The sequence below is a fragment of the Taudactylus pleione genome, unplaced genomic scaffold (assembly GCF_031769625.1).
Source record: "Taudactylus pleione unplaced genomic scaffold, aTauple2 ptg000005l, whole genome shotgun sequence".
Classification (NCBI taxonomy): domain Eukaryota; kingdom Metazoa; phylum Chordata; class Amphibia; order Anura; family Myobatrachidae; genus Taudactylus; species Taudactylus pleione.
The window spans coordinates 13,373,570-13,399,905 of NW_028284408.1; the positions used below are offsets into that span (position 1 = coordinate 13,373,570).

General features: G+C 39.8%; 1 protein-coding gene across 4 annotated transcripts in view; it reads left to right on the forward strand.

Annotated features, from left to right (window-relative positions):
• Positions 1 to 26,336, forward strand: part of DGKH (diacylglycerol kinase eta) — a 356,461-nt gene that overhangs the window by 232,616 nt on the left and 97,509 nt on the right. For all 4 annotated transcript variants that reach the window (XM_088482783.1, XM_088482872.1, XM_088482720.1 and 1 more), the window contains 6 exons: positions 14,979 to 15,085; positions 15,752 to 15,877; positions 16,208 to 16,310; positions 16,700 to 16,862; positions 21,627 to 21,735; positions 22,398 to 22,537. In XM_088482783.1, coding sequence (XP_088338909.1) covers positions 14,979 to 15,085; positions 15,752 to 15,877; positions 16,208 to 16,310; positions 16,700 to 16,862; positions 21,627 to 21,735; positions 22,398 to 22,537 — 748 coding nt within the window. The remainder of the gene's footprint in view (positions 1 to 14,978; positions 15,086 to 15,751; positions 15,878 to 16,207; positions 16,311 to 16,699; positions 16,863 to 21,626; positions 21,736 to 22,397; positions 22,538 to 26,336) is intronic.

Below are 26,336 nucleotides of genomic sequence, written 5' to 3' on the forward strand. Positions count from 1 at the left end.
CGGACGTGAAAACACAATGCAATGTAATGGTGCATACACATGAACGATTTGAAAGATTTTACCAACGATTTGAACGATTGAACAATCGTATTGAACAAGACAGATAACGATTGGTTAAGACCGTATTAAGATGAATTGTCTGCAAACACATCAGATGTCCGATATCGTTATCTGACATGCGGGAACGCGCATCGTTCATCGTTGCATGCTCACATGTCAGTTTTTGTTTCAGATATGAACAGTTTTTTAAATCATTATCGTTCAGATCTGACACAAAATCTGACCGTGTGTATGCATCATAACAGGCGAAAAAGATTCACCTATGAATATGTGGTGAAAAAAAGTGCAGATTTGTGGTTTTGGGGTGCAAACGTCGGGAAACCACTCAGTACCCTTGGGACAGCCCCCCAAAGCATAACTGCGTAAGAAAAAAATCCTAAAAAAAAAAAAACACCCCAAAAAAGGATTTTGAAAAAGGGGGTGAAAAATAAGTCGTGGTACAAACTTAAAAACCAGCAAAATAAGCTGTTAGAGGTATTTTGGATTTGAATTTATGGGGGAGGTGATTTTTGGATTACAAGTGCTTGCTGAAGGCGCGTTTTTTTAAAACTTCACTTTTAATAAAAACAAAACTGCTAAATGCTATTCCTCACTACTTGTGCAAAGACACTAATTAGCAGCTATTGAGAGCATTTAAGTACCCGAAATACCTTCAGCAGGGCTATTCGGGGTCATCGATCCCCAATGTTAATGCATCTTTTGGGGGGTGTCAGGCTGATTTCCCCAAATCTGACAGCACTTTTCACCTCTTTGTGTAACGCTGGGTCCCGTTTTAGCGTCCTTTGTAATTGAATAGGGGGCGAAAAGCGGGGCAGCGCACGAAAAGTTTTCATGTCTAAAACAGGCGAAGCCGGCGAAAAGTACATTCCGCCAACGGCTGGGAAATTATCGAAGCTAATTGAATCGTCAATACATGCAACTCAACCTGACAATGCGACTGACGACCCCATTCAGCGGGATGCGGCATGGGCCGATATATCGGGGGTCGGGCACCGGATCGTCTAATGTGTATTGGCCGCCCCGATATGTCAGCCCATCAGCAGGGGGGTCGCCAATCGTATCGCTGGCTACACATAAATAGTGTACCCATCTTAAGTGTTGAGATGTAAATTATTATTATTATCCTTTATTTATATGGCACCACAAGTGTTCCGCAGCGCCTTACAAAGTACATAAACAAATAATTTGACAAGCGACTTACAGTACAATACAATATAGGACAAGGACATGGATAATATACATTGCTACATTGGTGACCATAACACCTAGATATGCAACAGAGCGTAAGCAGCCAAGTGTTAGGTGCCCTGGTAGGGGGTAAGAAGTAGATGAAACTAAAGTAAGGCGAAGCACAAGAGGGGAGAGGGCCCTGCTCGTAAGAGGTTACATTCTAAAGGGGGACTGCACCGCCCCTCTGTAAATCTCAGAATAATGTGAAAATGGGTGTTTTGTAGACTTTTAATTTATTTCTTTTTATGACATATTATTTAGTTCAGTGTTGGATAGAAAGTGAACATTTTTGTAGCCTCAGTGTCCACTACACTACTTTTTGGCCTATTAAAATGACTCCTAGCTTGTGTGTCATCATACCAGGCAGATGGTGTCGCAACAAAATAAAAACTATCAATGGAGGTTGTTAATTAATTAAATTGTTTCAATTAAAATAATTATGTTTTTCATTTGCCTTGACGTTTAGATGCACTTAAATTTTGCCATCCCCCCCCCCCCCCAATTTATTGCAATATTTCAAAAGTGGATGTTTTGAACGGTTAATTGTGTTGCAGTAGTGGATGTCAGAAGTTGTGTGGGGTTTTTTTCTTCCCATTTTGTTTTTTTGTTTTTTCTTTACATCTGGAATATTGCTTGTAATGCATACTCCTAATCCTAACTGCAGACACATTTGTTTTCTAGAAAAAAAAATATTTTTCTTATTTAACATCATAATCTCAGGATATTGTGAATTGTTTGTACCATAAGAATGAAATTGTGAGGTAAGGTTGTATTTCCTATTGGAAGAAAACAATCATGACCTCAGGAAAAAGCAGCTGTATAGTGTGCTAGTTCTTGTTGGTGACTATAATTTCCCTATTAGCACAAGAAACCTTCCAGTTGCAGTGAAATTAAGCAATTGGCAAGAACTCCAGCTTCGTTCTTAAGTATGGGTTTTCTCTGGGCCCTCTGGTTTCCACCCACAATCCAAAAACATTCTAGTATGTTATAATAAACTCCAATGGGGCAATGGATAAATGGTAATGATTAAACATTCTCTATACAGTGCTTGGTATCTACAGTAGGCACTATATCAATAAAGGTGGATTATAATGTAGAGTAAATCTGGTTTCCAACTAGGAGCGAATACAGAAAGGATGCACTGACTTATTTATGGACATTCAGTCTTTGTAACTTTTTGAGTTTTTTTTTTTTTTTTTACAGTAACAAAATATTGCATGGGTGTTTTTTTGCGGGATTGTTCTTGTCGTCCGTCATGTTTTGCCATAAATCTTGAAATTCTGCATTCTCAACATACATTCCATTGTTATAATTCTGTTACTTAAGGGTAATGATTTTATCTAAAGATTTAGATGTAGAAACTTTTCAGCAAAATCTGGGGAAAGTCCAGGGTGTGTGAATACTTTTGCTACACTAGTGTGTGAATACTTCCTTCTCCATTGGTGTACATGGGATTAGAGGTTTTTGTGTTTTTAGGACATACATTCACTTTTTTTTTCTTGGTGGTTGATCCCCTGCGGGCGGGCACAAGAGAACAGTTTGTGTTCCTACTGCACTTCTTCTGGTGATCAATGATCCTTGGGGTCACGTCTGTTCCAAATGTGGATTTTCCATTCCTCCTGCAGTGAAGGTGTATACCTAAATGGCAGGCAATTATAAGCCTATGCCTTAATGATTGTTTCTTTACAGCTGTCCTTTTACTACTTCACAGTATTCTTTATCCTAAATATAAAGCACGTCAGAAATTTGAACATAATTGATAAACGTCTGTGTTTAGCCTTTTGCCTACAAATGAGCAAAAGTGTTTGAAATAGAATATAACAAGGTGCTGCTTGAAGGAGCCTGTTTATACGATGATACCAAGTCATTGAGACAGCCACTATCTATATGCAGCCAATTACACACTCTACCCGCTCTCGCAGATAGAGCCTAAGTAATTGCTTGTCACTCACTCTTCCTGATTTATGTGCAGTGTAATAGCGAGCTCTGTTATATTTACTTTCACCAGTAAGCAGTTTTCTTCATGGTGTCTTAGCAGAAGTTTTTCTACACATCACAAATATTTGTTGTAATAAGTCTATTTTATTATATATGGTCATATTACTTATTCTTTTTGTAATGTTCTACAGAATGGTATATAAAGCGTGTCTTATTTTGTTAGCATTCTTTAAAAAAAATTTTTTGATGTAGTTCAAACTTTAAGACTGAATAAGTCTGTTTTATAGCCATCATCTAGGATTTTAACCATACTGATTGTAAAATAGACATAAGCAGTCTAGATCTTCAAATCTTTGATATAGAAATTATAACAAAGGTTTAATTGATATCAAAATGTTACACAGGGTTGGTGGAAGAAACTTCAGTGGTTTCTAAATCTTGCTGCTTGTAAGTGTTCTTGTACATTGTACTCTTATGGCACTGATTCACACAATATTTTTCATTCAGAAGTACAGTAGCTGCTATCAAGAGACAGGCTACTGACTGACTTGTAGTATATTAAAAGAATACCTTTACGGGGGTGAACCTGTCGTCAGGGAAACAGAGAAAATGAACATTTACACATTTATACACAATAAGGAATTACCTGATAGTTTGCAGCTGACGGTAACGTCCCTCAGACACCGCTGGATACACGCGATGAAACCATCCAGTACACAAATCCACCTGTGACCTCATCAGGATGCGTCCGGCCAATCAGGCTGCAGAACAGTATCCATGACAATCCGACTTAAACAAATAGCTGCCGGAAACAACATACATAATAACTATTAAAAATCATATTGCATAACAAGGAATGGTTGTCATACATTAGTCTTAGTCTTTTAATCTTGATATATAAATACATGAACCACTTACAGGAAACACGACAGGCCGAGAGTTTTATTTAATGTGTTCAATTGAAAAATCCATCTACTCTCTAATCGGAGGAGTTTATTTCAATCCCCTCCTCTAGGATCAACAGTTACATGGTCTATGATTTTTGATTGAATGCTTGCCACACTGTGTTTGGCTGCAACACAGTGGCGTGCCACTGGTTATTCACCAGAACCTGTGGCTAAGGCTGCACGTATGGCCGACACGCACACACACACACACACACACACACACACACACACACACACACACACACACACACACACACACACTAGCATAGTGCTTGAATTACTCTGTCTGCACCACTCCTGTTTTTTGGTTGTAAAATTCTAACTATTCAATCTTTATACAAAAAATGTATTCTAAAAGTATATATAGTAATAAAAATACATGTCTCATTACAATTTTTGTGTTATATATTCTACATACACTATTCCCTTAAATATGAGAATCCCCTTAACCGTTCATTCACTGAATTATAATATATATATATATATATATATATATATATATACACACACAAAGAAGTGTCGGCGCCAACTTGGAGTTAGTTCAGAGGATTACTCAGGATATATAAAAATATATGTACTCCCTTAGTATAATAAGGTGTCAGCTAGGCCCAATGTGAAAGGACTTATGGAGTAGCCTTTAATAGTGAAATGTTATAAGTGTATTAGGTGATGAGCGACTGACGTATATTAGTGCAATAATTAATAAAGTGTGCAATTCAACCAACAAAATATAATACACAACGTGTATATAGATGAAAAAATATAATCACAATTTAATAATAAAATAAATACACAAAACATACATGAAAATAGATACTGCTTAAATAAGCACGAAGTGTTCTGATAAATTAATCATCCACAATGTGCAAAAAGTGCTTATAAATATTCTAAAAATACTAAACACAATTCAACCGTTTAAAAGCGATTAAAAAGGCGAGTAGAATTCATATATTTATATATTTAAAAAATCCAGTATCACAGAGGAATCAATAAATAAAAACAAGTACATAAAACTCATTAAAAAAGTTCCAAACTTGTTCTTTAAAAAATATGAAGTTTGAGTGAAAATGCAAAGCTTATCTGTAATAGTTCATTTCAGGCAATGGCAGAAGGACACTCTCAATTGGTTTCAAAGAAAGATAATAAAGCTGCTAGAATGGCCCAGCCAATCACCTGACTTGAATCCAATTGAAAATCTATGGAAAGAACTAAAGATCAGAGTTCATAGAAGAGGCCCACGGAACCTTTAAGATTTGAAGACTGTGTGTGTGGAAGAATGGGCCAAAATCACACCTGAGCAATGCATGCGACTAGTTTCTCCATACAGGTTACGTCTTGAAGCTGTCATTACCAACAAAGGCTTTTGTGTGAAGTATTAAATACATTTCAGTAAGCTTGCTCAATACTTTTTCCCTTTGTCATATCACATCTATGGTTTGATTTCTTTGCATGTGTGGATTGCATGGGTTGTTGATGGCACTCGTAGTAACTTGAAAGCAAACAGTACTCAGAAATAGAACTCCAACGTTTCAATCTACCACGATTTTCTTCCAGAGTCCTTGGAAGTGATTACAGGTGTAGCTTGCCGACGCGTTTCGAGATACTGGGTCTCTTCTTCAAGGCTGTCTTGAAGAAGAGACCCAGTATCTCGAAACGCGTCTGCAAGCTACACCTGTAATCACTTCCAAGGACTCTGGACTTTTTCCACAGGATCTGATTTCCGTTTGGGTAAAGCGTAAGGAGCCTTGCAGGGCAACCCGGGCACCCTGCAATTCAACACCCGCTGGCTCCCCATCACCCACCGGGTATGATATCCTGTACTTTTTTGCCTACTACCAAGTGTACAATTATTACCATTTATTTGTACATTGCACGATAGTGCTTATTTTAAAAACAGGAGTCACATTTCCTGCTGCAATCAGAACTCACCAGACCTGTCATTTGTCTTATGTTTCATGCCTTGATTCATCCACAATATATATAATTCACCTATTGCATATGTCTAATGTCCATGGCAGATACCATTTTTCTGCCTCACCCAGTATTTATCAACTGATTCTGTGAATTCTCATCCCTTTTGAATCTACAGCACGTCTTGACTGTATGCATTTATATTCCATGCATCACCTTGTATTCATTAATAAATTTTATTTTATGTCTACACTGACCTATGTCATCTATACGGTCGACTCCGTCACAGCATTAATGCTAATTGGATACCCCCCATAGTCCTCATAAAGGCAAGAGGGGCGGAAAACCACTAACCATTATGCTCAGAAATTGTTAGCAATAAAACACACATGCCGGTTACAAAGGTACATTATCCACTGTGTGTGTGTGTATGTATATGTATTTATTATAAGTGTAAGGTTCTGAGTGGCTTTGGCAAGGGCCAAATTGTGAGGGCTAGACGACTGGGTCAGAGCATCTGCAAAATGGCAGGTCTTGCGGGGTGTTCCTGTCATGCAGTGGTTAGTACCTACCAAAGTGGTCCAAGGAAGGACACTCTGTGAACCGGCGATAGGATTAAGGGCGCCTAAGGCTCATTGATGAGTGTCTGGTCCTATCCTACAGAAGAGCTACTGTAGCACAAATTGCTGAAAAAGTTAATACTAGCTATGATAGAAAGGTGTCACTCAGTTCATCGCAGCTTTGCTGCATAGCCCTAGACCGGTGAGAGTGCCACAGCTGACGCCTGTCCACCGCTGAAAGCACCTACAATGGACATGTGAGCGTCTGAACTGGACCATGGAGCAATGGAAGAAGGTCTCTTCGTCTGATGAATCATGCTTTCTTTTATCCATCATTGCAATGGTATTTTCTGATCTGTGGACTTTTGTGCCATGCCAAACTACAAAAATTACTCGGGAATGTTTTGAGGAACATGACAGAGTTCAGTGTTGACATGGCCTCCAAATTCCCAAGATCTCAATCCATTCGAGCAAATGTGAGATGTGCTCGAAAAACAAGTCAGAGCCATGATGCCCACCTCACAATTTATATGACTTAAAGGATCATTTAACCACAGGACACCTTTAGAGGTTTTGTGGAGTTCATGCCCCGATGGGTCAGAGGAGTTTTGGCAGCACGAGGGGGACCAACACAATTTTAGACCCGGGGAGTCTGTTCTGGGCTTTCTACTGAATGGATTTGGATGCAAACTTCACAGAGGGGTGACATTTGGTCTGGGATGCCTGATAATTGTTTTGGGATGCCTAAATGAATAACTTGAAGAATAGGTCCCGGTTGGACCTCACTTTACAGTACTCTGGGCAGAACTTTGACCTGGGGTGAGTTCTGAGCTTTGTGTTTTGTTTCAGCAATGTGGTCGATTATTTCGCACCCCAATCCTGGGAATGGTGAGTGCGCAGGTTTGCACCCTGAATCTGAGAGTGTTGATGGGAGGTGGCATAGTCACCATACTGTGACGATTTGGAAATGCCTAGACCTGTTTCAGTTGTAATCTGACATATTGTGAGTCAGTTTGAACTATGGTTAGGCTGCTCATGGCAAGGCAACGTGAATTAGCGGAGTTCGAACGGGGCATGATAGTGGATGCCTGACAGATGGAACATCCATTTCTAAAGTAGTGCCGTCATTCAACATTACTCGATGTATGGTGTCACGTGTGTACTGGGAATACCTCATGGAAGACATTACCACCCACCGTGGACCACGTCAGTGCCTGGACACGAGTGCTTAATGATCGTGACCAGCTTTGTCTGGCCAGAATTTGTTTGTGGTAACAGACAAGCGACACATTCAATGCAAGAGGTACCAGATGCATGTCCAGCAGGCCAGTGCAGCATTTTTAGCTTCCATGGGATATGGAAGCAGAAGACCCACCAGAATGCCTCTTTTAACACTACAATACCGGACAGAGTGCCTCACCTGGGTACATGACATTGCTATTTGGACCCTGAAGGACTGGTAACATGTCGCATTGCCTGATGAGTTAAGGTTCCAGTTTTTTTGGGTTGATGGTAGGGTTCAGGTGTGGGGCAGACTCCATGAGGCCATGGACCGCAGTTATTAACAAAGCACTGTTCAGGCGCTGGTGGTGGTTCCATAAAGGTGTGGAGTGTGTTCAAGTGGCATAGATTGGGTTCGCTAGTTCACCTGAACACATCATAGACCGGTAACTGCTACATTGCATTGCTTGATGACCATTTGCAGCCCTTCATGGATTTCATGTACCCCCAAAATGATGGAATATTCCAGCAGGATAATGCACAGTCAGCCCCAAGTTGTCCAGAATTGGTTTGAGGAGCTTCTAGAGAGTCCTGACCAATGGTGTGACCACCACGTTCACCCGACATGAACCCAATCTAGCATTTATGGAACGTGGTGGAGAGGTCTATTCGCACCCAAGATCCTGTACCTATAAATATCAGGGAGCTGTGGGAAGCTATCCAGACGGCCTGGGTCAACAAACTCTCAGAATACATTTTACACAATTTGCTTTTAAGGTTTTCCACTTGAAATCTAAGGGTGGAATTTTTTCTTATATTTTAAGTGCTTGTCCTTTAGAGTGGATCCCGCAGCTTCTTTACTCTGCGCATTTCGTCTCCTTATGAGACTTCATCAGGGGTTATCTCAAGAATAGCAAAAAAAATTATCAAAAATGAGTATAACACAACATGTCACATTTGCTTTTCAGCTAGAATTCAATTCGATAAGGCGTCCAGAAAAATTATCTGTTCAACTCTTAGAGGGTGCATTTATAATTAGACACAAATAGGTGTAACGATCAGGATGGGTGTAACGAGACAGGATATTCATCCAAGTAATGGAGATGACCCTCGTCACACAGGAAAATCTGTGTGGATCTGAGAGCCTGGCAAATTTGTGGACTAGCGGCAATACTGCACGTCGCCGGGATCGAGGGGGTCCTATACATCTATCCCATGATTTTTTTTGCACTACAGTGTATGTATGTATGTGTGTGTGTTTTTATTTATATATATATATATATATATATATATATATATATATTGTATGTATGCGTGTGTACGAGGTATGTCTATTGAGACTGATTAATAAACTCATCTTTATTTATTGGTATTACAAATTTAATGTTTGTCCCCTTCAATATACTCCCCATTTGCACTAATACATCGCTGTAGTCTTGTTTTCCACTGGTGGAAGGCATGGAGCAAATCAATTTCTGTTAGTTGTTTCAACATATCTGCCGTTTTCAATTCAAAATGTGTCCCTTTTAAGCACTGATTTAACTTTTGGGAAAAGATAAAAGTAGCAAGGTGCTAAATCGGGCGAATATGGAGGATGTTCAAGTGTAGTAATGTGATTATCGGTCAAAAACTGCTTCACAGAAAGTGCTTTGTGAGCAGGCGCATTGTCCTGGTGAAGAATGAAACCATTTTTCCACAGTTGCGCCCGTTTCTTTCTGTCTCTCTCAGCTTTTTCAAAACTTCCTTATAATAATGCTGGTTAACTGTTGTGCCTTCTGGAACCCATTCTTGCAAAATTACAGCCTTGATATCGACAAAAACAATGAGCATTGCTTTGAATTTTGACTTGCTTTGACAAGCTTTTTTCATTCTTGGTGATGACTGTGTTTTCCAGTGCATTGACTGTCTTTTGGTTTCAGGATCGTACTGGAAGATTCAGGTCTCATCACAAGTGATTACTTTATGAAACCGGTTTGGATCTGCGTCAAGTTGCTGCAGAATGTCAACACGCTCTTTTTGCTCTTTTTGCACAAACTTTCGTCATGTTAAGATCCTCACGCAAAATTTTCCATGCGGTGTCTTTGTCAATGTTCACAGATTCAGCTATGATTCGAACACTGAGTCGGCGGTCTTTTCGAACAATCTGACTGATTTTTTATTTTTTTTTTCTACATTTTCTTCCGTTCTTGAAGTGCAAGATCGTACAGGGCGTTCATCATCTTCGACATTCTCACGTCCCTTGCTGAATCTTTCATGCCACTCAAACACACGCACACGAGACAGGCAGTCATTCCCATAGGCCGTAGCAAGCATTTGAAAACATTCTGTTGGTGTTTTGTGCAATTTTACAAAAAAATTCAAATTGACACGTTGTTCAACTTTTAAACTTATAATTTTTTCAACCCTCTACAGAAGACACAACCAAATTAAATGGCGACTCACAATCAACTGAGCATCATAGAGCGTTGCTGCTTGTCATGCAGGTTCAGACCAGTTCAAGGTTACTACGTATGCAGTTAGAACCAGTTCTGACTGCTTTGTTTACTAGGTGGAATCAGTGTCTCGTTATTTTATAGACATACCTCGTATGTATGTATGTATGTATGCGTGTGTGTGTGTGTACGTATATGTATGTATATGTGTATATATATATATATATATATATATATATATATATATATATATATATATATAGCAAGTAAATCGACTGGCACTCCTGGTTTACCAAAAAAGATCAGCTGCGTCCGGTGCCTTCCGCTTTACCTCTCACGCCAGTGAGGGACAAATGTATAGGATTCCACCCGGCGGCACTCAGGACGACTTGTAATAAACACTTTACAGCCCGCTGTTTCTTGTCAACGTTTCAGAACTTTAATATGTTCTTTCGTCAGGATACAAAAGTACAATGAAAAACAAGCTTACCTTTTAAGCTGTATACACCACACGTGCAAAGACGCCCACCTGCCCGTCGCAGACGCGGCTGGAAATGACGTCACTATCAAAGTCAGTGTCTACATTAACCCCTTCACCATAGCAGAGCATGTTATAGCAAAGTTTATCTGAAAAAGGCATTAAAACATTAATGACATCAATGAATTATTTTACTTCAATGAGGTAACACTTACACCCATATAAATGTTACGTATGTGACACTATAGATAAAGAAACATAGGTATAAGGCTGTATACTAACATATATATAATGTCATAGGTATGAACCCACTTCATAGAAAACAATTAAGACCAAGCTGTTCATTTAACCCCTTTGGAAACATTGTATCTAATTTAAAGATCCATTGAGATTCCTTTTGGAGTAATAATTTTGAACGATCCCCACTGGGGATCGTTCAAAATTATTACTCCAAAAGGAATCTCAATGGATCTTTAAATTAGATACAATGTTTCCAAAGGGGTTAAATGAACAGCTTGGTCTTAATTGTTTTCTATGAAGTGGGTTCATACCTATGACATTATATATATGTTAGTATACAGCCTTATACCTATGTTTCTTTATCTATAGTGTCACATACGTAACATTTATATGGGTGTAAGTGTTACCTCATTGAAGTAAAATAATTCATTGATGTCATTAATGTTTTAATGCCTTTTTCAGATAAACTTTGCTATAACATGCTCTGCTATGGTGAAGGGGTTAATGTAGACACTGACTTTGATAGTGACGTCATTTCCAGCCGCGTCTGCGACGGGCAGGTGGGCGTCTTTGCACGTGTGGTGTATACAGCTTAAAAGGTAAGCTTGTTTTTCATTGTACTTTTGTATCCTGACGAAAGAACATATTAAAGTTCTGAAACGTTGACAAGAAACAGCGGATATATATATATATATATATATATAATATGTATTATATGGGGGAGATGTACTAAGCTCTGAAAAGTGATAAACGACCAGCCACTCTGCTCCCAACTGTCATGTTGAAGGCTGTGTTTGAATAATGACAGTTGGGAGCTGACTGGCTGATGGTTTATTACCCTCCAGTTTATCACTTATATGTATTATGTGCACACTGTTGTACTGTACTTGTAAGTTTAGGCACTCTACTGTACGTCAACTTGCATGTGTTACTGAGTCTCTACGTGAAATGTGTTTATAACGACCTCACAATGGAAAATGGCATATTTTTGAATTTTTTTAGTGCATAAATAGTATTTATATGCTGAATTTAACAAATTGTGTAAACAGTGAAATTTGCTTTAGGAAAGGTTTGGACACCCTGTCAGTCATTACTTGGTGAGACCTCCTCTGGCATAAATAACAGTTTTTAATCTTTACTTGTATTCCGGTCACAGCCTTTCTCTATTACCCCTTTTTCACTGCTGCAATAACCCGGGTCATGGCTCAGTGGAAAAGGGTCGCTGAAAAATAACCCGGGTCGAGTGACCCAGGAATCCAGCCCAGGTAGCTGCTCGGGTCGGACCAAGGATGGACCTGGGTAATGGTGCAGTGTAAAAGTCGACCTGGTTCATGAGCTGATTGGTGGTTATGGAGCAGTCACCTGCCACTTTTTATGACCTCACAAGTTTAGCAGGGTTGACCCGGGTTCAGTGTGATTCTGGGTTGACCTGGAAAAACCCAGATCGAAGTTGCAGTGTAAACTGGGTCTGACCTGAGTTCAAACCATGTCCGGAAACCCAGGTCGGACGAAGGTTTTTGATGGAAAAGGGGTATCACTGTAGGGGGGCCTATTCTTTGCAGAGTTTTACTTGTGCAGAAATATCCCACAAATATACCTAGCAGGTCAATTGAAAGTTGTATGCACATGTCGCATTCATAGATTATACTTTTCATTTGTTAAATTCCACAAATACTAAAATGTTACTGATGTTTATACGCTGAGGAGGTTGTTAATTTATCACTTCCGTTGAACATTCTTCATACAAATCGATAGGGAGAACGTTAATTTTCTGTAGTTGCTTTGTGCTTGTGATAAACTGTTTTATTATAGTGTAGGTACATTCTTGTTTACAGTCCTCAGGAAGTTAATTAAATTATTGTATAGTACAGGGCTCGACAAATTTTTGTAAAATCAGGAGACCACTTAAAATTTTAGATGCCAGACCGTCTGCGACCAAAATATATGAAAACTTGTATAGACCACCACAGATGCCCCTTAATCTCCCTGCCTGCCATCAGACTACCAAACATGCCTCTTCAATGGTCATCAGATTCTAATCACATGCCCATATGTGTCCTAAAGTTCATATTATGTCACACGGTATACCCCAAGTTCATTGAAGCCCTTTCACAACACGCACATACCTGTTTCTCGCTGCTGTGAAACTACACATACCAGCATGTCCTTCAACAATTTGGCTGCTAGGGCATGCTGGGAAGTGTAGCTCTATATCATCTGTGTGCCTCACGTTGCCTACCCTCTCCTTTATGAGATAAATATTGCAGAATCCTTTACATATATGGAGATTACACTTTGGGTTAGCTGGATGGCAGATCTCAATACAAAGGTGTTGGTGGAAAATAATCCCTGTAATCCCCTCCAGAGTGAGGCCAGGCCTCTTTTCATAACACCACTGACAGATGACAGGACAAGAGGGGCAGTTATTGGTGAGTGGCACATATGGGCTGCACATATACAGAACCCTGTACTGATACCAATACCCACCACACAGGGTACCCAATTTCATAATACCCTCCCCTAAGATGCAACACATCTCTCCTAGCTGCAAACCTGCAGTGGAGCTAATGGCAGGCTCCCCCATACAACCATAGGGACTTTCCCCTTATAGTCAATGCACCAGGCTGTAGTACCAGGGAACTACAAGCACCAGCATGCACTGTAGGAGCCCCAGGCTGTAGGGTTTGCAGGCTTATCTACACCACTCTGTGTGAGCTAGGAGCGGTATCAGCCACTTACTTAAAAGTTGGAGCCCTCATCCCTGTTAGACTTGGGTCTACATGGGCTCCCTTGTCAAAGTTGATCTCGCGAGTGTGAGACCAGTGAGCTGTGGTGGCCCTGACATGATCCTGTAGCCGGCAAACTACTCCAGTCCTGAAGCCTCTAGCGGAGGACCACAGGTCTGCAGCAAAACAGTCAAGCCCGGTAGGCTCCATCCACTCTGGGGAATCCGGGCTAAATATCTACAGTAAAAAGGTAGACAATGTATAGATAGACACGAGATGTTAAACAGTCAATAGGTTGGCACACTAAAGGTTGATATGTAAGAAGGTCGACATGTACAAATGATCGACAGGTCAAAAGGTCTGCATGAAAATGGTCGACTCATTGTTTTTATTATTTTTGTTTTTAGGGTTAGGCACTTACCGGAGGGTTAGCGTTAGGCACTAGAAGGGACGGTTAGGGTCAGGCTCCTACCCCGACGGTTTGGGTTAGGCACCAGGAGAGAGGGTTAGGGTGAAGATTAGGGTTAGAAAAAAAAGTTTCAACCATTTTCATGTCGCCCTTTTGACCCTGTCAACCATTTGTACATGTCAACCTTTTTTTTTTTTTCCCCTACAATTAGCTTTACTTGTACTGTTTTGGCTCTTCAAAACCTAGTCGCCAGGACTAAAATCTTGGTCGCCCCAGTGACCGGGATTTGTCGAGCCCTGTTATAATAGTAATTTCTAATTAAAAGGTCAGTAACGCAAGAAAGATTTTAATCTGTTTAGGTGGCAACAAAGAACTATAGTACTTGTTCATTAGAACTATTCTTTGGTAATAAAGATCATTAATAGCAGACATTACGGAAAAGTTTTCAAATGAATAAGTTCTTTATGTAGAGGTGCTTAGCCATAGCTGCTCTGCTCTGTATTGGATATTACTTTTTTTGCTCTTTACATGCATAAACTGGTATCCCTGGGGCAAACCTACTAAAGTGCAGCAACAAATACAAATGTCTCTTTTAGTAAGCATTCATTTTTTTAAATGGTAAATATGTTATGTACAGTAGTAGCGTTGTCTTCTTCCCTGTCAATACCACTGTTCAGTGTAGTGCTGGGTAAATGCAGGAGAGATTATAAATTCAGCTCCCCCAACCAACTGGAGCACCGATTTCAGCTTTGTGCGTTATGAAGGCAAGGTTCTTGCAGATTAGGTTTTCTATTGACTGCTGACAATATGCTCCTGTTTTTTCCAGTTTGTAAATTTAAAGCTCATAAGAGATGTGCTGTAAGAGCTACAAACAACTGCAAGTGGACAACGCTAGCTTCCATAGGCAAAGATATCATCGAAGATGAGGATGGTGTGAGTATGGAGTTTAGTTTGTTCTCTCTTTTCTGTGGGGGGTTTTATTTAACAACTTAATATAATTGAATAGATACAAGGGACACAGGCATATGTTTCTGCGCCACATTTCTTTAGCACATTTTAAAATATCACCAAGCTCTAAAATTTAAATGGTCATTTATGAAGGTTTGTTTATAAAGTGAACCCTTTTTTTTCCCAATTCCATTACAAACACATTCCACCTTTTTAGTACAATGTCCTGATAAGATCTGACATAATTGGAAAAGTTGAGACGGTTGTGATCTGATCTGTTATGACACCACAATCCACAAATCTGCACATTCTACTGTATTTCTGCAGAGGAAATCTGCAAACCCGTCAGTCACTCTGGATCTGCTGTGCAAGAGAAGCTCCTTCCTCATAACATACATTAACTACCTATTGCAGAGGCCTATAGAATGCATGCTGGACATATTAAGTTTAAACCCAAAGCAGTTATTTCATGTTCACTAGTCACCTCTGCTCAGCACACTTTATATTAATTCCAAATTGTATATAAAAATGTATATAAATGTGCCTGCTCTTTAAATTAACAGATATCCAAAAATGTATTAATATGTAACTAGTCCTAAACATGTGCTATGTCTAAGAAATGTGGTTTTTTTTTCATCATTCCATTTTCAGATAGCAATGCCTCATCAGTGGCTAGAGGGCAACTTGCCGGTCAGTGCCAAATGTGCCGTTTGTGACAAAACATGTGGCAGTGTATTACGCCTGCAGGACTGGCGGTGCCTATGGTGTAAAGCAATGGTGAGAGCGGTCAAGGTGTCTTTGTAATGATATTACTGTTAGAAAAGGGTGTCAAACTTCTCTTCTTCACTATTAGAGAATACTAGAGCCCACTGAAAACGTACAGGTTATTATCCTTCTCACCAAAGTTTCCTGTTTTTTACTTAGTTGAACCTTTTAAGATGACTTTAATTTACAAATCTATGTCTTCTGAATAAATTAGCAGATCATCTAAGACATAAAATCCATGCAAGTAGGTCACGTAAAACATGGTCATCTAAATGGGTTGATTTGATGCCTTTAGCATTTTTAATTTGTATATTAATGCAAATACTTATCGTGGTTTTTCAGGTGCACACTGCTTGCAAGGACCAATACTCTCAAAAGTGTCCACTTGGCCAATGTAAAGTATCTATTATACCTCCAACAGCACTCAACAGTATAGATTCTGATGGTATGTGCCCATGGGAAAATTATTTTTCTAACTAATCGTCCATGTTTATGCAGTGTTTTACATAGCATCACAAAGGTTATTTAGTTTGGTTTTGTAATTTCTAAATTATTCACTCAAGAAAACTATTGATCACATTTGCAGCTTATTCATTCTTTATAACCCTGTAAATGTGCACTTGTTTGTGTATATAGAAGGGCTAGTTGATCTACATTTACAGACATTTAGGTAAAAGTGTGAAGGCTAAAATGGGTTATGTGAAAAGAATGATACTCTCATGACCGTTATTCCAAGACTAAAGAAATCACAGTGTACTGTATTACAGGTCATTGTACATTCAATATACTGTATAGGGAATATGCTGTGACTATGTATTCTTATAACTGTGCCAGGGTTCTGGAAAGCCACCTGCCCTCCCTCATGTGCCAGTCCGCTACTTGTCTTTGTAAATTCAAAAAGTGGAGACAATCAGGGTGTGAAGTTCCTCCGGCGATTCAAACAGTTGCTGAACCCTGCTCAAGTGTTTGACTTGATGAATGGAGGACCTCATTTAGGGTAAGGACTTACAATTTAGTTTTGGACTGATTTTTACATAACTGTGGTTAAAAAAAAAACTAGCACTATATGAGACATTATTCATATAAATGTCTACTTAAGGGGCCTATCCATTAGAAGAGTTTTTTGTGAAAGACCAAAGACACTTCCTGCCAACAAAAAGTATTTAGTGCAAAAAATCTTTCACAAACCTGAAAGACTTTGAGACCGTTATCTTTAAAGACCAAGGATTGTTGCTGAAGAGACAAGGGAGTTGACATTTTTAATGAATGAAGTGAATAATCATTTAAAAGTCATTTGACGTTGGTCGTTCACTGTATATCGACTTAACGACTTTTCTAAAGTCGTTCAGCAATATGCAGAAATTGACCAGCGTTTTCGAACGGCAAGACTTATTTTGTCGCGGTGCAGGACGTTTGCAGCCTATACATACCTCCTGGTTTTGGTCGGATCGTTAAAAAAAATTTGTGTAATGGATAGACCCCTTTAGTTAATGTACAGATGTGTCCATATCCATCTTACTTCCTTGCGAGTTAATCATCTGTTGTAGTCGTGCCATGCTGTGGTGTGACTTGGTAGTGCTGAGTGACTTTTCATAAGATTTTTTACTTTCAAATGAGTCTTATTCACAATGTGATGCGAATAGGACTCACAAGCAGCTTCTGTTGATGAAAATGATATGTGGCATGCCTATATTCTGTGGATGACTGCGGCTGTATCTGCATGCAAAATGACACGTTACAGTGTCACAGCTGCTGACACTGTAACGTATTTCATTTGCAGATACAGTAACTAGTACTTTCATACTTACTACTTTGATATTATCATAAATGGACAATGCCAAAGTTTTCACTAGGGGTTTACTCCAAGTTGGCAGGTCTAGGTCCTTTCTAGGAACAGCTGAATGAGCTATCATATGCAAGGCATTACTATTCGATCTATGCTTACATGGATTTAATTTATGCTTCACATGGATGAATACATGTGTCCTCACTCATTTTTGCTGTAATGCGTCCAACAGCCCCTCTTGGCGCACCAGGTCCCGTAAGACTCTGCTAGAGCCGGGTGTCTTTGTTGCCAGGGCCGAAAGTAGGATTTTTGTCACCTGGGGCAAGGCAGTAATTTAGCGCACCCCCGCCTACCCCCAAAAAAAACAAAAACAAAGAGGGTGTTCTTTGGTGCGCACGCTCCCGAAAAGGGAGTGTGGTTTCACCACACAGTAATGTCCCTTACTCATTATGCCACACAGTAATGCCCCTTATAACACATTATGCCACACAGTATCTTCCCTCACTAGTTACTTATCCAATATTAAGAAATACTTTTTACCACCCTCAGCACACCCGAGAAATCATTCCAAAAATACATTTGAAGATACACTGCTGACCTAGCAGGTACAGCAAGGAATATAAAAGGGCAAATATGATTTCAATGAAATCACTGTCAGTCTCCAGGAGAATGTGCTATAAGCTCCACCAGCACCACAGTAAGCCACAGTTGCCTTCAATCCCTCCATGTACTTGTATGCAATAATGCTTGACTGTCACAGTCGGTGACAGCAATAAGAGTTGTGGCCTGTGTAGAAAGAGCAGAGCCACGGTGGAGGCGCCTGGCTGTGCTGCAACTTGGCTGACTGGTCCAGTGTCTCAGCTGGTAGCGGCAACGGCTGCATGGACTTTGCACTGGCAGTGCTGCTACCTGTACGCTGTGTAGCTGGTGCAGCATCTCAGTTGGTGGCGGCGGCTGCTGCACGGACATTGCACTACTACTGCATCCCCAGCAGCAAATGGCACACTGAGGCGCATGCGTCTAAAGTTAAAGTGTAAGGAGGAACATAGTTACCGGCGCTTGGTACTGCTAAACTCTGTAGTTCAAAAAACGTAAATCATAAAATAACAAAGCCTGGGACTGCCTAGGCAGTCCTGCTGTATAACAGGTGCGTATGGATAAATGCCGCGCATCAAACAAAAAAACTGAATGCCTGAGGGCGGGGTATATAGGAACGAGGACCAGTGCATGCTGGGAGCTTCAAAGCTGGAAGCTGTTTGGTGCAATGGATTGTTTCCACTACATACCTCAATGTAGATCCTGTGGACCCTATGGACCCTGAAGAAGAAATATAAAATATATATTTTTTAAATCTATGGTGACACATGGGGAGGAGGGGGGTGGAGTGCTAAACTGGGCACCCATGGGTTGAGGGTGGGGGCTCGGCCACGGGGACCTATTACCCCTAGGGGGGGTGGGAGTTGATAAACATGTCTAAAAAATCAGAGTTTTGATTAGGTTTCCCTAGCCAATGGATGTAAAATATAAAAGCCAAGTATATGTTCTAAGACAACAACACTTATTAATTTGTACTGTATACATAATGAAAATAATGTACTGTGAAAAGTGCTATATACCTTTGGGCATAACTGGCCTATCTGCATATTTGTATGTGTCTGTATTGGTTGCTGCTATACTGCTTTTCTCATAAAATGAAAACTTCAATCTATAGCACATTATGTAAAACAAAACAAAACAAACAACATTATTTCCTACAGAATACTCGTTCACATCAGAGTTGCAGAGCTTGCTAGACTCTAGACAGGCATACAGGTCATCCATTCTTCTTCCCCAGACTGCAGATCTGCTTGCAATCAATACTCTCCTGCCACAATAGTCTTGAGAATAATTCAAGCAGGGGTCAGAGCATCCCATAATGCTGGCGGGCCGGATTATAACCTCTTACTAGTTAGGGGAGAGGTTCTTTAATGTGCTGGATCGCTTTTAACTTTTCCTCTTTACTTCCTTTTCTGCACTTCATTCTCTCCTCCCCACCTTACCTCATTAACTATATCTGTTCTACCCCTCTTTATCCCAACCCTATTTTTCATTTCTCATCCTAATTTTATTATTTATTTTATCTCTATCACATCAAAACCTTTTATGTAACTTTTAAATACCACACATTTATATTGGATTCACATATATTAGCGCTCAATCTTTCTTTCCTAGTTATGTTTCACTGAATGTAAGTCTCCTGTCTGTTTAAAGAGCCTTTGATAGTAACTTTATCTCACTTGGTGACATGTCTTGATCTTTTCCATCTCTTTACCTGTCTCATGCTATAGTTAACACTGTAGGCTAATGGAGCGTACACACGGTCAGATTTGTCAGATGAACGATTGAACGATTAAACGATTTGAACGATTTGAACGATTTTACCAAAGTTTTGAACGATTTGAACGATTGAACGATTTTTGACTGCATTAAAATGAATGGAATCGTCCAAGTCTGACTGCAAACACATCAGATGTCAGATATCGTTATCTGACAAACGGGAACGCGCATCGTTGATCGTCCATCGTTCAAGCATGTCAGATATGAACGATTTTCCTTCAGATATGAACGACTGAACGATTTTTAAATCGTTATCGTTCATATCTGAAGGAAAAATCTGATCGTGTGTATGCACCATAACTTGTAACTTTAGAGAGACCTGTTTACAACACTGTGGAAAGTAACATGCTATTGGCGGGGAGGGGGCAACAGCAATAACAATTGAAGCTGTATAGCAAAAATCGGATTACAATTTGACTCCATGGGTCAAGTATCCAGATCACATCCAGGATGACTGGGACTTGGTAGTCTGAAGATGACTACACACAGGCTGATATTTTACCATTGCATTTACCAAAAAATCTGATAATCCATGCCATTTTACTTGATTAAGAACTACCATGATTCCTGATGATGATGATCTACATTTGCTGTGATATATCTGGTCGGTTGTTCAATATATCACAGCATGGATGGCCAGCAGAAAACCATATACAATATACCGCCAACAAAAGAATTCTGGGCACTTACTGGAGGTCAGATTGACAGGTGTTAAATGAATGTGGAGTAAGCTATATTGCGGAAAAGTTACATAAACATATGAGACCAAATAAAGACTAAGGGGGTCTATGTATTAATATTTGCGGAACTGCCTCAATTATTAAGTATCCATATTGCAGGGAATGTTTTCATTCATAATGAAAATATCCCCACAATGTACAAAGCGAATTGTGGATTGTGGAAAGACATCTCCTGTGGAAGCTGACACTGCACATGTGCACAATGTCAGCTTCTGCCACCGGCAGGAGGCTGCAATTGAGAGATCGAAAGATCTCTCTCCTGCCCCTGAAGCCCCCGTAGACTTAAAGCAGTTTACAGCATCTGAAGATGGTGTAAACTACCGGGGGCCAAACTCAGAAAAGCTTTGCAGTTTAGTATATGGGGTTCAGATCGTAGTCCCCATTGATAATAATGGGACTGCGATCAGCAGCGCTAATTAGCACTTTGCCGGAGATTTCTGTGAAATCTCCTGCATTGTGTTTTTAGGACATAACTACAATTCCCAAAATGATGCAGAAACTGCAGTTTCTAAATAATATTTCTGAAAAAAAGCTTGATACATAGGCCCCTAAATTGCAAGAATGTAAATGAACTATTGGACTGTCCAGATGTATATTATGCAGGTCTCATTGGGGTATTGTACATGTTTATTTTACTATTGCTTTAAATACTGCTTTATGAATACCATATTTTTCAATAGTTAAAGTAATTAAATGTAAACTCATTAGGAAAAAATGGACATACTGTATATTAAAATCCTGTAAAGTAGAAAGATGAGCATTTTATGCTTTTATATCTTATTACACCATATGTAGTATTGCTATATTTTCACTGTTTTATGGGACTGTTTACCAGTTTTGTTTTGTTTTTTTCTTTTAGTTTACGATTATTTCAGAAGTTTGATAATTTTCGAATTCTTGTTTGTGGAGGCGATGGAAGCGTTGGTTGGGTTTTGTCTGAGATAGATAAGCTTAGCTTGCATAAACAGGTCAGTATATAGAATGTCACAAGGAAAATGACAGATTCCTTTCCATTTCCATTACTGTGTACAGTTTTCAAGTTAAATACAGTAGGTCGACCGTTCTAATGTACAAGAGACTGTTTGTTGCAAGATGTGCTGTAACTGTATGATCTCTTATAAAGTTGCTGTATACCACAAATATTTAGCCTGCTCATTTCCTGTGGCCTTGTCACACTATATCCATAAGCAGCACAGAGATTCCATTTATCTTCTACGTCTTTGCACAGTGCTGGAATTGTGCCATGGTTGCTCAATCACTTTCTAAATCACGTTAATACTTTTTATGAAATTAATTTTGCGCATTTTTCAAAACTTGGCCTTTATAACTATGAAAGCTGCACACATTTATGTACTAAGAAAATGTAACCTCCTACAATATAGCCATTGTTTAATATAAATGGTAGAACTTGCATTCACTTACATCTGCACAGTGTTGACATGCAGTGTCGTCTGAACCAATATTTATGAGAGAGCTGCCTATCAATTCACTTGACTTACTGATGTTAGATGAAGGGAGAATGCCTTACTGATGCCTCTGCTTCCTAATGAACCCATCATTCTCAGTGCCTGCCTCCACTGCACATGTCTATAGCATACAAATGCTCTGTAATCTTTATTTATATCCATAGTGTCAGCTAGGAGTGCTCCCCCTGGGTACTGGTAATGATCTGGCACGGGTACTTGGTTGGGGTGGTTCATGTGACGACGATACGCAGCTGCCTCAGATCTTGGAAAAGTTGGAACGTGCAAGCACTAAAATGCTGGATAGGTAAGACGCTGAACTTGGTTGGTTTGTCCTTTTGTAAACATTGCATTTTTAAATCTGGCTGCTAACTCACCAAAATGTTGGCACTTGCATAAACCTATTGTCCATTACATGTGGCCCTCAGTCTGGACACACTTGTGAGATCAAACTAACATTCTAGAAGATATTGCAATATCCTATTTAATATAATATGTAAAATAATATTCTCATATTCAAGTCCCAAATAAAATATTAAACGTTTCAAGGTTATGGCCAGATGTTGTTTGCATTGTAACCTACAGGGGTCTAAAAAGGAAAATTCCTGATGTTCTCTTCTCCAGCACATGGTGCCTTGTACCTGTGTGCTGACAATCATGCATGCAAGAAGTCAGTAGGCTTGTGGAAAGAAACACTTCCTTTTTCAACTTCAGCCAGCATCATTTCAGCATACCAGAGGTTACATAGGACCATGACACTTTCTCATTGCTTGATCTTCGCAAATAGTGTTATTGTTATGATTACGTTATCGCTCTGGAGCCTCTTTCTCCTGGTTCTTTTTTTTTTTCACGTCCCAGTAATCCTTTAATCCAGGGTTTCCCAAATTCAGTTCTCAGGGCACCCTAACAGTGTATGTTTTCCATATTTATTTGTTGGAGCACATGTGTATTCGGGAAGTAGTTTATAGGCCAGCAGACTAAATGCCCCCGGACTATATTCTGACAGCAGAAGCCCGAGAAGGGGCTTAAAATAGGTGTAGAAATACCGGCGCCTATCTTAATCCCGACGCCGGAATGCCAAAGGACGCTGGACCGATTAAGGTAAGTCCGGCCGTCCTTAGCACTTAGCTGCGGGGGGGGGGGGGGGGTTAGGTTAAGGCACTCCCGGGACGACTTAGGGTTAGGCACCCGCGGGAAGGGTTGGGCTAGGGGAAGGTGGGGTTAGGGTTAGGCACCCCTGGGGGGGGACTTAGGTCTAGGCACCACCCTGGGAGTTTAAGGGTTAGGCACACCTAAATGAGGGTTGGGGGGGCGTTGCCATTTCATCCCGGCAGCTATTGAGCCGCCTGGATTTCATACCCAACCCATGTATTCATACTTAACTGGCTTTTTTTTTTTATTTACCAAAAGGCCCTCAAAAATTTATTATTTAAATATTTTACGGAAATAAAATGTCTATAAAGGGTGTTTCATCCCCCTGTGTCCATAGGCCCCCTTTTTTAAATTTACCTGCCACCTCCTAGTGTGAAGACCTTCCCCAGTGGCAACAGACCCCCAGTAGCATTTTTCTCCACCCCCCTAGTCTTAATAGATCCCCGCTGCCATAACCCCATTTTAAAACTATGTAACCCTGTGTCACTATGTGAGAAAGTTAAGCCGCACATCCACTACGCGACCCAGGGAAGACAGTACGATTATGACATTGTAATTGTGCCATCGTCCCCCATCCACTGCAGTGCCTACACTGAACGATCAGTAGTTCAGTGTAGGCACCCTCCATCATCCCCGAACATGGTCAATCTGGCGTTATCAGTAGATTGACCAGCATGGTCAGGCGATGATTGATGTTGGAAACGACCAGCGGCAGCACGCATCGCTGGTCGTTTTTCGACATTTGCATGCCCGATTTGTGCCCGATTAACAAGCGATTGAAAGATAACGATGTTGTTAATGTTCAATGGCTCTGTTTAATTGGGTAGTGGATGCCCGCCTTTACACCATGCCATCCTCCAGGGCCAAAATACTTATTGGGGCCATCCCAACTCCATCCCCTCCCAGTGCCAATAGTTCCCGCAAGGGTCATATTACCTCTCCCCCAAACCAGAAATCAGGGATGTTGGGGGACATATCATTAGTCCCCTCCAATTGGCTGGCTGTGATTTCAACCCATGCGGCCGTGCTAGTTAAGTGGTTAAAAGATCTACAAGTTCTACTAATCTCACATGTCATACCATAAGGAGATATCTAAACCTTACACTGTTAAGAGTGCCCTGAGGACTAGAGTAGGGAAACATTGGTCTAACTGGAACAATGGGCATCCTAAGAAAACATTTATTTCTCATGTATCTTTAGTTTTTAAAGAATGGACTAAATTATATACCATACATTAGACAGTCATTTAAATGTAAGTATTGAATGTTAGCATGGATATCCGAGCAAATGGATTTGTCCTTAGTTTGCCACTGTACGTCACATTGATAATGTCATGCTGTACAATCTCATTCTCAGAGTTGTTTGAAGGATGATGTGAATGGGAGATTTTGTGTGGTACATAGTTTCCATTTTTTTTTCTGACTTAAGGTGCACATATTTCTAGGTGGGTGAGTTTTAGCAGATATTAAATCTGTCTAATTGTAAAACTATTAGGTCATTCAAAGAAATTGAGTTTGTCTGAGATTAAATGGTTATCTGATCAATTATTGAGTTGTTTATAGTGTTCTGATGCTGTGTATTGATTATGTTGTGGTCATCCTCCAGCAGCGTAGCACTCTAAAATAACATTGTTTTTATGTCTTTCGTTTCTGTCTATTACTGCAGTAAGAATGTTGTCTCTCTACCCAACTCTTAGATATTTCCTTTGTGTTTTAAGACTATAACTTGCAATATATGCTTGGTTCTGTACCTCACAGCATAGCAACAGGGGTGTGGTATTTTATTTAGAAATTCAAAATATAGACACTTTAATGTTGACAGATGCATTATGTAGAGAAACAAAATGTTGACCGTTAATATGTAGACAATCAAAATGTTGACAGGGACATAATGTAGACAGTTAATATATAGACTGGTTAGAATGTCGACTTGGTCAAAAAATAGACATGTTGACATTTTAACTGTCAACAATTTGACCATATCATAATACTGTATAGGCATTTCTATATATTGAATGTTGATATTTTGACCCTATGAAAATGTAGACCATCAAGATATAGGCAGGTGTATATTTTGACTGTTGAAATATTGATAATGGCAAAATGTCGACAATCAAAATGTTTGACGTTTTAAAGTGAAGGTAACTGCACATTGTTTAACCTTCAGTCAACATATTGGCAGGTCTACATGCTTTGCTTGTCATTTATTTGCCGCAATTCTGTAGGGGCTTATCGCTACTGTGACTGCGCTTAGCACAGTGCAAAGTTCTCTAGCAGGAGGGTGACGTTGATAATATGTGACATTTAGGGCAATATGAGTGTATGGCTGACATAAGAGGGTCACTTGTTTGTGTATTTGCAGTGCTCTTCCCTCAGTAGGCAAGCTGTGTCAGCATGTTTCAGAATTTGTCTCCTGATGGAAGGCGTTTCTCCACTAATCCCAATCATGCATCTGTGTAATATCTGTACATCAGACAGTGTGGCTGACAGGACACGATCAGTGTTTGCTCGTGCGCAGAGCTCTTCCCTCAGTGGGATACTATATTATACTACATTTTATCCATTATGAATGGTTAGCTTTTTTTAATCTATATAGACATTATGACTGTCTACATTTTGGTTGTCAACATTTATTTATTGATTGTCGACATTTTGGCTGTCTACATTTTAACTGTCGACCTTATGATTGTCTAGATTTTCATTGTTGGTATTTTGACCATCTTCATTTTGACCATGTAGACATTGTCAGTTGATAGTTGGGTGACGACATGATTGTCTAGATTTTCATTGTCGAAATTTTGACTACATCCCAGCAGCAGAGCTGAGAATGTAGTCATACATGGGGTCAGTTGCATGATTCTTTGCATATTTAATCCTCAGATTTTATGATCGGTAATAACACTAGGTACATTTTGCAGCTTTCCTTGTACTTCACAGTAAACTTATTCACCCCAC